The following is a 12279-nucleotide window of genomic DNA, read 5'->3' as shown; positions in this document are numbered from 1 at the left end:
TTGGAAAGATGCATGCTACTGTAGCTGAGGAAAGGCAGTTCGGCTCTGAGGCATCCAGTGGGAGAAAGAAACTTGCAAAGCAACAAAGCTAGAAGAGACCTGGAGGTGTCTGTAGTCAGCAGGCTAAATGCTACAAACCTGAAATACCATTAGCCACAGACGTAGGCCAGTGAAGGCTCTGAGCTGCACAACAGACAGCCTGGCTCCTCAGAGGGCTACTACTCCTCACTGCCTTGATTGCTGCTCCAGCTACACATGTGTTCAGCTTCAGATCCTACATTAGCAACAAACTACTGACAGGCTGGAGACAGTGGTGACAAAAGCAACAGCGACTAACATGGGATTTTCAAGGAAAGTCAACTTATTAAGTCAAATTTGTCTGCCATGAAATGACTTAAGTGGGAGATATAGCAATGACCCATATATGTGAAGGGATAAAAGAAAAAATTAAAAATTTAACACCAACAAAAAAATCATGCATTTAGACCGCAGGTAAGAGGGAAGAAAACAGAGTAAATATTGGAACAACTTCCTACAAATTTATCTGCTCAGTCTTACCCTGTCACTTCGTATGTGTTCCCATCACTGTGCTATCTTATGTGAGGTAACCTCTGGAACAGACTGCCCAAGGAAATGAGACCCATTATCTCGCTGACAAGCATTAAAAAAATACCACAGGTTGCAAGTACACTATGATAGTGAAAAATAGCAGGACTGTCATAAAAAGAGGGACAAGACCACCTTATGGGTTACATTTATTGGTATCTAGAGCCATTATACAAGGAATGAAATTACTCCACTCTTACATACTGGCTGTACCAAAGGAGGCTATAAATAAGTGCCAATCATGTTTCTGTTAGAGCACACTGGAGATCTGATCAATCACTTTGGGGCAGAAGTTGACAGACTTGGTCAATCACTTCTGGATGAAAATGGTTCCCACTTCCGTAGCAAGGAAGGTGAATGACAGTGCAAACTCCAAAAATGACACAAAACAAAATGTAGGATTTAAAGGTGAATTTCAGCTTAGCACTACCTATGGCAAGAGACTGTAAATCTCAGTGAGAAATGGGTTCCTTGACTGTCATTTTTGACTGAGAAAACTTCTTCTTGACTCTCTAAAGTATGTCAGTGCAGATGTTATTGACAGGCAAACATACTAACGGGTATGTACTTGCCTGAACAATGTGCTACCAGCAAGGAAAAAATCAAGAACATACCTAGAAGAGCAGAATGTAGCAATCAAAAGGCCCAATAGGGCTGAACCACTGAAAATGTGAAGGATAAATGGAGAAGGTTTGGACAAGATTCCACATTGTGTCTGCAAGCAAGAGGTACCGGCAGAAAGGAGGAGAGATAGAAAGGAACTGAATTTCTAGAAATAATTAGTTCTGAATCACTTGGAAATTTAAAAGTTGTGAGAGAAGGCTGCCTATGCAACTGCACTACAAAAATTTGCGGTGCAAGGTGCTCCAGATAGAATTGACTTGAATTAACAATACGTTTTCAAAGAAAGATTACAAAGGGAAGAGTGGAAAATAGCAGTGTTTGTACCAATGAGGCAGTCTGGAATCCTAAGAAGAGACTAGATTGTGTTTGGGATCTGAAACACACACACAAAACACACAAGACTAGTTGAAGTACCCAAATGTACATTTGACAAACCTATTCCAGACAAAAGAAATCAACTGGTCAGACTTTATTTTATGAAGAGTGCTCAGACAACTGGAGAGGACGACAACTGTAATCTACAAGCAGATATGAGACTGTAGCTACAGATCCACTCATATGGATTTCTAATAAAGGGTCAAAAATCTGAATGCGCGTTCCTTTGTTTTGCTCCAGCTGCTGAAAATGTGGGCACATATATTAATAATGATTCAGACATACAGGCTGAGTAAATGTTAGACCTCAGGGAAATGATCAACACCATTCAGACACATGCAGACTCGGCATTAATGATGACTTTTGCGGAATACAAACCTGTTCCAGCCTTCAGCGCTAACAGCAGTGTTAGCAAAATAAATAATTTGCACCCCCAAGTAGCAAAGGGCTTTCCATAAAACTTTCCATAAGTTTTTTATTTTTTTTCCCCTCAGCAGAGAATATAAAGTGTTTTGATGAATCCAGAGAAGCTCAAACATCATGAAACATTTGCCTGCTAGTGAAAGTATTTAACTGAGCTAAATAACGTCTGGCCTGTATTTTAACTCGTACTAATTTCCGCTGAAGACTCTACCCCTCTAGTCCTACAGCTGGAAGGAGAAGGACAGCTCTAAAATGGGAAGGTCTTTGGCCAGGATGTTTGACATTAGACTCTTATTCCTCTGCTTTTGCAGCAGTAACAGTCCCTTCAGGCTGATGGCCTTCATGATGTGGAGAGATAGGTTAGTCAGTAAATTTCCACATCTGTCAATCCATTACTCCTTGCTGGAGCATCCACTTTATGATTGCACATAGGAGTCACTGTCTGCTCTCTGCCTGTTCCAACAACAAGCTAAGAAACTACCCAGGGCTGTATATTACAGCCTAGGCTTTCTTTGCCCACAGCTGGTAGCAGACTGTGTCCCTGAGGTCAGTAAGCACACACAGCATTCAGTAGGTGCATGCAGGTGTCTCTAGAAGTTTGACACAAATAATGACAGGGAGAAAAGGATATTGGTTACTAACCTTCTGCCTGGATGACCATAGTCTTTTTCTTCAGATCAATTGAGGGATTTACAAGACACAGCCTTGGCTCCTGCTTCTGTGTCATGCAGACTCCATTCTGGTTTACAACCATCCAGTTACGGTCGTACAACAAACCCTGGTTTCCCACTGGCCATTCTGTAACCTGGAAAAGCATCAGGAGGGGATACAGAAGTTTAGAAGATGTTAGATGCGTTAATAGATTCATGCTGAAAAGGAAACGGAGGGAAAAGAAACTCTTAATGAAATACTTCGAAATCAGGAATTCTTGTCCAAGCCATTGTCAGCCTTTAATAAGAGGAACCTTAATTGCAAGTAAAAGATAGAGATATCACTGCACAAAGCTGACAAAACAAAATCTGGTTACTATAATTTGTTACATATTATCACACACCCTCATTTAACAGAGCTATGAGAATAAACAACCTCTGAAACACTCTGAAAACTGCTTTCAGTTTTATACTTATCCATTTTCAGGACCTTTCCCCCCAATAATTTTGTTTTAATTTACAAAGCTTGGACATTTCATTGGAGTTGTATGAATTAAGGCAAAATGAAACAAACAAAAAGCAAGAAAAATATGAAAATCAAAATTCTGAAAAAAACTCCCTGTTTTTCATAAAACTGGAACCACTTTATCAATTAATCTATTTGACAAAACCTCCACTGCTGAGGCTTCTGTTTAGCTAGGAGCATAACAGTTTCTCCAGATCCCCTTACAACAAAGCACATTGTCTTCTCTACTATCTGTTCTTCTACTACTTCTGTAACACTCTTTACATTCAATAGCCTATACAAGCATATTGTCCTTGATTTCATGTACATTCTTCTGGTGAAAAGAACATCTGTTACTGATGCCACACAGATGGTAATCTTGAAATCCAAAAAGAGAGCAATTTTAGTAATGCCTTTGGGTGATATTAATAACTGCTTTCTCCTTCAGAATGTTAAAATATTAATACCATTCTTTTAACATAAAGCTGGGCATTTAAACAAGTTGCTTCAACTCATGTATGCTTTCTAGTCACAGTTGAGTACGGAGGAAAGTTAACTACAGCTGAACTTCGTTGAATTCTTGTAGAGAAGCTTAGCGCAGCTCCCATGAATTAACTGGCAAAAGACTAGCAAAAAGTTTTGAGAGAAAGATCTCTCAGGCAGACCCTGATGCGCTGAAGAAAAACACGGCTGGAAGCACTGTTTAGATTAATTAGAAACCACATTTTTGTTTAGCATGTGCTCTATCCAAAACCCCACAGAACCACAATATCCCATTCTTATAAACTTTTCCAGGTTTTATAGGAGCCTGCAGCAGTCGCTTGACACTGACAGCCTGACGAGAGAAAGCTGAGGGAGGCATTAAAGTTGAACTCTGATTTGGCCACAGTGCTATCAACTGTACTGAATACAGAAAATACATGGAAAATTTTTAAAGATAAGAAATGTATCTGATCAACCTATTTGATTTATAATATCCTTTGCAGTTTTTAAAGTAAGTGTGGATGAAAAATTCAGTCAAAAATGGAAACTTTAGGCCTGACAGTGTCATCTGAAACCACGTTGTCCAAGTGCCTCAAACTGTCAGCATGTAAATGACGTGGGCTCTGTCTTTTTAGGAGAGGAATCATAGCCCAAAGACTACAAGATCAGCTGGAGAACAGACTTGTCCTTGCTGGAAATTATTATTTGGAGAAGGCAGTATTTTTTTGTTATCCTGTATAATTAAATTACAAAATGCATTTGAACAGCTGGTGATCATCTGAGAGCTGCAAGAATTTCCTGCTAACAAATCTCCCTTTCAAACCAGAAGATCACTAATCGGTAATACATCCTCCCATGGATCCAACAGGTCTTTACAGGATTTGCAAGACATAATGAGCAGAATAAAGTAAAAGAGCAGAAAAATAGAAAAAGAACATGAAGACGATACCTAGCTCTGTATTATAACATTCAGTTGTTTGGGTTCCACTTCAGGACAGCAATCTTATTCAGGAAATAGCTTAGGTGTTTGCTTACCCTTCACTGAAAGTAAGAGGTTTTATAAGCAAACAAAAACACCTTCTCTTTAATCAGAGCTTCATCGAATTCTTACATGCTGATAGGCATTGTGGGGAAAGCTCAGCTGACTAGGTAGCAGATACTTGGAAATACTCAACATCTTCCATTCAAAATACCCCTGGTGGGTCCAAAATAATGGCAAGTAATTCCATGCTCTGCCCTGAGATGCAGCACATGACTACATGGCCTCAGCCCATTTTTCCCCTTCATCTGGGTATTTGCCATTGTAAGAAGAATCATAAATTCACGCGCCCAGCAGTGAGTCCCTGTCCTGTCATGGGTGTTCCCCATACACTGCCAGGTGCCCTTCTACCTCTCCACTTTTCAACTTACTCTATTGCATATGTTGCTAGGACCCCAATAAATTAAGTTGCAACAACAAAAAAACTGTGTACCCTGCCTCGGACAGAGAGTCATGGATGACGATGAAGCAGGCAGAGTTGGTTTGTTGCTAATAGTGATACTGGAGGTGAGCATGGAAGAACATAAACATTTCTATTCTTAGTACTTAGGTATGAGACCTGTGCAGACTGTCTCTTGCCATTATTTCAAAGAGGTTGAAGGGATTGCTAAGTGATTGCAAGCAACTGAAAGCAGTTCTAGCAAATTTTGCCTGCTCTGCTTTTGAGACACAAGAAGAGTGGTTCAATTTGGCTCCCTTGGATTACATCTGAGATGTCTGCCCAAGGCTAGCAGAAATGACACAGGCTGCAAAGATGATCCACTTCCCAGTGGACCAGCAGCAGGAGGTCAGTCAGGGTTACTCAAATACCTACGTTCAGGCAACCGACACAGTGAACCAAAGCAACCAATGAAGCTCACTCTGAAGTAAAATAAAACAGGTTAGCATACACTGCCGTAAGCAATACTGTATTACATAGCTTCTAACTTGACTCCCTGAAGTTGCCTGGCCATCTCTGACTACTGAGAGAAATTAGAAGGGGGAGGACAGAAAGTAATCAGGGACACCATTATTTTATTGATAGATTCTAGCATACACCTTCATTCCCAGCATGGCAGTTGGGCTAATCATCCAACATACGGTCTTCTCTACCTGACATAAGCAAGGATCATTGCATAGGACAGCCAGTACATGGTATTATCTTATCTACTTTAGTCCATTTTTCATCTTGTAATGTAAAAATATTCATTGCAAAAACATGTTTTTGGTTTTTTTCAGAATTTTCTTTAAAAAATTTTGTGCTACATTTTTCCATAGTGCACAGTAATGTCATCATGAAGGCTCATACAATTCTTGAACACATTAAAGAAATCACTGAATAGGTTTTAAATTATGCAAGTTTAAAAATGTTAGTGGTCTTACATATAATTTATCCACCGATCACTAGGAATTTGCATTGTATTTTAAATTAAAAGCTAATTTGTCTTCTGTGTTGAGATGCAATTTTTATACTCTGAAATCTACTGCACGAATAATAAAGTTATTAATGTTTAAAGTCCTAACCTTTTTCACTGGGCACACTGCATTATGTAATTATGCAAATTTCATCAACATGAGAGATGTTCATGTTTAAAAATGCATGTTTAAAACATATTTTTATGTTGGAAAAGAAGAAAAAAACGTGATCTGGTGTAGAGGTTACTCCTCTTCTCTGCTTTTCCCCATTTAATAAAATAATTGTAGGGGAAAAAAAGTGCATTTAAGAGGCTGTGTTAGAATATTCTGCCCTCCATTCCTGAGCTGTGTGTACAAAGCCCATGGAACAACACTGAACAGAAACCGTCCTGTGGCCAGGAACATTTTATAAAATGCACATGCTGTAGGAACTAACCAACCTGCAGTGAGCTGATGATCTTCATGCCAAGCTTCATCCTCCCAGCTGCCAAAGCACCCTGCACTCTCATTTTCTCTGGAGGTCAAGCACCTCCCACACTAACACACTTAGAACAGAGCAGAGAAACAAGAGTTTAGGAGAGGAGGAGATTATGTGACCCTCAAGAGAAGATCAAACAGCTGTGAGTTTGTACTCATACCCTCATTGAGTTTGTCCTCCTTCCACTAATCAAGTCATCTATCCTGCAACCAGTAACCGCGCAGGCAGACTTCACTGGCAGATAGGCCGGGTCCTGCACACACAGTTAGCTGGAATTTTCCACTGCACGTATGATACTAGGCAAACACAAGCAATCATGTACTTACAGTAAAGCCCATTTGCTATGCATGCTAAAGGCCTGACCTACCATGCCAGATGGAGGACTGCACTTGAACTTACAAATCTATGAGATTCTGATCTCAAGTATCCAAGTACAAGATGAGTGAATTTATTGCCACGCAATATCTAAACCACTTTCACCTTTCCACATCAACTAGCTTTGAGCTACCTTATAACTGATAAAAAAGATCAAATTTTTAACTTTCTAGCTTTTAACTTTTCTAGCTTTCCCACAACTACAAAGCATCTTAAGGTATTTTAGATTTAAAACATGAATTCCAGTTAATGGCTTCTAACTCAAGACCAAGGAAACTACAAGCTACATGATTATTACTTCAGAAGTTTATGAGTTTACTGAAGTAAGGAGATAATACAATGCTAAGTGTGAAGTCTGTATGACAAAGACCACTAAGAGGCATGCAAAGGAATACTTTTCTATGGGATTCAATCTTTTAATGATAAAGCCTAGAAATGCTGGTATAATCATTATTTTAAAAGGCAACATGATTTTCAGGATTTGATTCCATTTAACTGTGGTAAGGTTTCTGTAGCATGTCTTGCTTCAAACTCCAGTGCCATGTGGCATGGGTTATTTTCCCCTTTTCAAGGTGATACTGGCTGAAGTTGCAGTAATGACATACATAGTTTTGTGGAGGATGATGCACTCTGCAGTTAGTGATGATGTGGGTTCTGGCAGCACTGGCTTTTTATTCTACTTTTAGCCATCAGGAACAGACCAAGCCACTGCTTGATTTAGAACGGGATTAACTGGTTTTTAAAGCTCATTACAAATGGTGGGCTGTAAATTGCCATTTGCACCTCTTCTATGGGCAGACAATGAGATTGACAGGTCTTTCACCGGCTGGTTATAAAGGTACGACAAGTCTAGAAGTGTCACTCAGACCTTTAGGAACAAAAACCTGAAGAATGCCTGGCAGACAGGAAGAAGATCATGAAAGCAAACACATTTTGTTTGGGGATTTACTTCAATATTGAAAATCATGAAAATCAATCAATCTTTTGGCTTCATCTCCTGGCCTGCTCTCCTTACGCATTGAAAGCCCTTTTTCATCGTACCTATTAGGCCAGCTTCTACTGTTCTTTCACACATACTCGTGTATCTGCTATGAACTAAGTGGAAATGCACAAAAAATGCTCTTAGAGAAGAGAAGAATGAAAGGCTATTGACAGTGAACTTCCATCCCCTTCCAATACCATATACTAAAGCCAGTATACATTTAATTGCGTAGTACTCTTTGGCAATAGAAGCTTTGACAGTGCTTAGCTTACTGGGTTTTAATATGGGTGATCCTTTGTTATAAAAAAAAATCAAACAAGAATACAGTAGACTTCAAAAATTATTCTAGGCATGCAAAACTAAACCTCGTAATAGACTTGCAATTTTAATACCTGTATTTTTAAACTATTCAAATCAGCTAGTGTTAGCTGTGTAATCCAAGTTGCCTTGGATTCCTTCTGTAGTCAATGGAAAGAGCCAGAAATATCCAGGAACAGTTCATTTTTCCTACTGCAGATGGCTATTTTATGATAAGATGAATTAGCAGGTATCCATCTCTCACTGCTTACAGAATACTATCTGACTTTGGAGGGGTAAGTTGAGGTAAGATGAACCCTGCTTTCACACTGGGCCCATTAACACATGCCTGGCACAAGAAGTATGCACGAGGAATGGGGATTTTCCACCTCCATATAAAACTGCAGTTCTGTCTGCCAGGAGTAGCAGGTTTGTATAAATTTATCACCTAGAGTCGTTTCCCCTCACAGAGCTTGAAGAGAAGAAACCTGGCTCAGCTTGTGGGGAAACATAAGCTGTCTTTCATGCTGAGGTACGTCTTACCTGCTCCTGGGCACAATCACTTCAAAGCCTTCCTAGCACTGGATGTTGTGGTATGTATCTCACAACACCAGCCTGCACGTTAAAAAAAGAGTTTAACCCCAAAGGGGCCCGCATACTGCTACAACACATTTCAGCAGCTTCTGTAGCAGGCTTCCGTAATACAGCTAGAACAACTGCACACTTAAACAAAGGTTAAAATATTTTCACATGAAATGTGGGATTACTTTGATTTTCTAAACAGTTTGATTTAGTGGGAGGTTAATAAGGCATGGAAATTGTTCAGGTCTCATTTAATGCTCAAAATTTTGCCTCTGAATTAAAGACATCATAAGCCAAACCAAATTTTAAAATACAGATGTTTTGTTGATCATCTAACAGTCTTTGCTGTACTTTCCCAGCCTCTTCTGCATTAAGAAAAAAAATAATAAATCATGATCAAATCAGCTGAGAAGCCATATTTAAATGCAGGTGATTTGTCACTGGAGTTGACCCCAATTTTCACTCAGATGTGAGACAGTGACCTACACCAGCAAGTTTTCATAGGGAAAGTTACACTGATAGTGACATTCATTAAATCACTTCCCAGTATGGTACTAAGCAGAGTCACATTCCAGGTCATGTGTGGGCCATACACCTATTTCATCATGCATTATTAAAAAAAAAAAAGTCACAGCTAAGGTGATGATATTATTAACTTGGTAAAAAAGCAATTAAAATCTTCAAAGAGTGAACTTTCAAATAGTGCAACAACACTTAAATGTCATATTTCTGTTGCAAATGTATTTTTAATGATAACATTTCTTTGTAATGTAAATCAGCCTCCTCTCAATTATAACATGTTAATCAAGTTATTTCTCAATTGCTGCCTACCCATCAACGCCTACAAGTCCATCACATGTCATTCTGTAAAAGCATACTAATTACTTGATTATATTTTAGTCAACTCTTGCAAATCCAACTGTTTTCTTCAAGACTGCATATTATGTGCAGATTTGTCTGCTGGGAGGGAGGGCAGAGCAGAAGACACATTTGCATCCTGCAAATTCAGTCTAATTGAAAAACCTTCAAAGTATCTTAGCATGCAGCACTCCATCCTAGAAACTGGAGAAAAGGAAAAATGGGAACCCACATACTGCTTCCTAATGTGCACATGCTCGTCCTGGTTGACCTGTCTGAGAGGGGTAAGGAAAAACACAAGGCTGAGAGGAATATTTAAGAATGATTCAAAGCGTATACCTCAAATGCAGAGCAGGATTTGATTGGGTAGAGGTAAATGTTGGTGACAGTGATGGGCTTGCCACCTCTTCTACACGTTGGTACTGCAGTCTCAGAAACAGCTGCCCTTATGCTTTCTGCCTCAGCCTCTGGTGGCTGCCAGTTGACAGTTATCTTTGTTGCAGACAAGTTATTCCCAAGTTCTCTGTCCGAGATGTGTAGTATTGGAGACAATTTATCTGCATTGTTAAAGGAAGGGTGGTCATCTGGGACACACTCTGTCGTCAGCTTTGCAACAGAGGCCTGGAAGGGAATCTCAGTGTCCGATTTGGAGAGTCTGGTGGCTATGATGAATTTCAAAAAAGCCTGTGCATCTTCAAAAGAAGACATGTAGCCAAATGATATTCTCACAGAACCAGTGGGACGTCCATCGACTAGGTCTACATCATCTCCACAGACATGGCCAGCCTAATTTGAAATATGAAGAAAACCAGAGAGTTATTATGACAAACTTTGCTTTATTTCCCTCTAATTTTACATAGTTATCGACAAGTCTCTTAATTCTAACCTGAAAAACTGTTTTCAAAAATACAAACTTGACTCATGAATACAAAGAGAAAATGGACAAAAAAAATCCCAACTATCTTATTATTTACTCAAGCTGGGAAGAAGATAATTTTGAGATGCTTGTCCTATTCTACCCTAGGGCAAAAGAGACTTTTCAAAAACATGCCAAGAATCAGAAAAAGTTTTTATGTCCCCGGTTGGCCTGTTATCTAGGGCAGTCTCCAGGTATATTCCAGTCTTACCTGCATAGTTCACTTGGATTTAAACTGGGATATTACATTCAGATGTGGACAAACCATGAGACTGCAGTCTCTTTTGGGGGCAGTTTTCTTGATATTTGCTGTCAGAACAGTTCCATTTTATACTATTGGTGGCTTATTCATGGCTTGTGTTAAATAGTCCAATGGACAGCTATAAAGCTGAGAACTGGTCTGGGTCCTGTCACTAGTGGTGTTCCCCAGGGGTCTGGGCTGGGTCCAGTCCTGTTCAACGTTTCATCAATGACCTGGACGAAGGGATAGAGTGCACCCTCAGCAAGTTTGCTGATGACACCAAGCTGGGAGGAGTGGCTGATACACCAGCAGGCTGTGCTGCCATCCAGCGAGACCTGGACAGGCTGGAGAGCTGGGCCGAGGGGAACCTCATGAAATTCAACAAGAGCAAGTGCAAGGTCCTGCACCTGGGGAGGAACAACCCCAGGCACCAGTACAGGTTGGGGGCTGAACTACTGGAAAGCGGCTCTGTTGAGAAGGACCTGGGAGTGCTGGTGGGCAGCAAGCTGACCCTGAGCCAGCACTGTGCCCTTGTGGCCAAGAAGGCCAACGGTATCCCGGGGTGCATTAAAAGGAGTGTGGCCAGCAGATTGAGAGAGGTTATCCTCCCCCTCTACTCTGCCTGAGTGAGACCACATTTGGAGTACTGTGTCCAGTTTTGGGCTCCCCAGTTTAAGAAGGACGTGGAACTCCTTGAGCAAGTCCAGTCCAGCGGAGAGCTACGAAGATGATCGGGGGGCTGGAGCATCTCCCTTATGAGGAAAGGCTGAGACTTGGGTTTGTTCAGCCTGGAGAAGAGAAGACTGATGGGGGATTTCATAAATACCTATAAATATCTAAAGGGTGGGTGTCAGGATGATGGGACTAGGCTCTTTTCAATAGTGCCCAGTGACAGGGCAAGGGACAATGGGCACAAGTTGGAACACAGGAAGTCCTACCTGAATACGAGGGAAAAATTATTTCCTGTGAGGGTGCCAGAGCACTGGAACAGGCTGCCCAGGGAGGCTGTGGGGTCTCCTTCTCTGGAGACATTCAAAACCCACCCGGACGCGTTCCTGTGCCCCCTGCTCTGGGTGTGCCTGCTCGTGCAAGGGGGTTGGACAAGATGATCTCCAGAGGTCCCTTCCAACCCCTGCCATTCTGTGATTCTGTGATATTGGCAAATCAGAGACTTTAATCTAGAAATCCAACATCGAAAGTGACTTCCCTCATCACTGGGATATACAGTAAATCTGTCTTGCTGATCCAGTCAACACATTCCTTCCAGGATGGAACTAGTTTTCCCCCTAACATCTCCTCCTTTGAAGAACACAGTTTGCTACTTATGAAAAATCTTTGCTGAAAAATGCATCAAATACTGTAATCGTGACCTTCACATAGATGCTCCTGCATTTGATACGTTTTTCATACAGCACTCTCTGGAAAATTCTCTGTTGGAGCAGACGTTTGT

The 12279-nt window shown here is 40.7% G+C and overlaps 1 protein-coding gene across 2 annotated transcripts in view; it reads right to left on the bottom strand.

Moving 5' to 3' along the window:
• Nucleotides 1-12279, bottom strand: part of MOCOS (molybdenum cofactor sulfurase) — a 227698-nt gene that overhangs the window by 26370 nt on the left and 189049 nt on the right. For both annotated transcript variants that reach the window (XM_064443252.1, XM_064443253.1), the window contains exons 8-9: nt 10012-10458; nt 2671-2833 (exon numbers count right to left, since the gene is read on the bottom strand). In XM_064443252.1, the coding sequence (XP_064299322.1) occupies nt 2671-2833; nt 10012-10458 (610 nt within the window). The remainder of the gene's footprint in view (nt 1-2670; nt 2834-10011; nt 10459-12279) is intronic.

The sequence above is a fragment of the Phalacrocorax carbo genome, chromosome 2 (assembly GCF_963921805.1).
Source record: "Phalacrocorax carbo chromosome 2, bPhaCar2.1, whole genome shotgun sequence".
Taxonomy (NCBI): Eukaryota; Metazoa; Chordata; class Aves; order Suliformes; family Phalacrocoracidae; genus Phalacrocorax; species Phalacrocorax carbo.
Note: the sequence above shows the minus strand (reverse complement) of the source record. Positions and strands in the feature narration are given on the sequence as shown.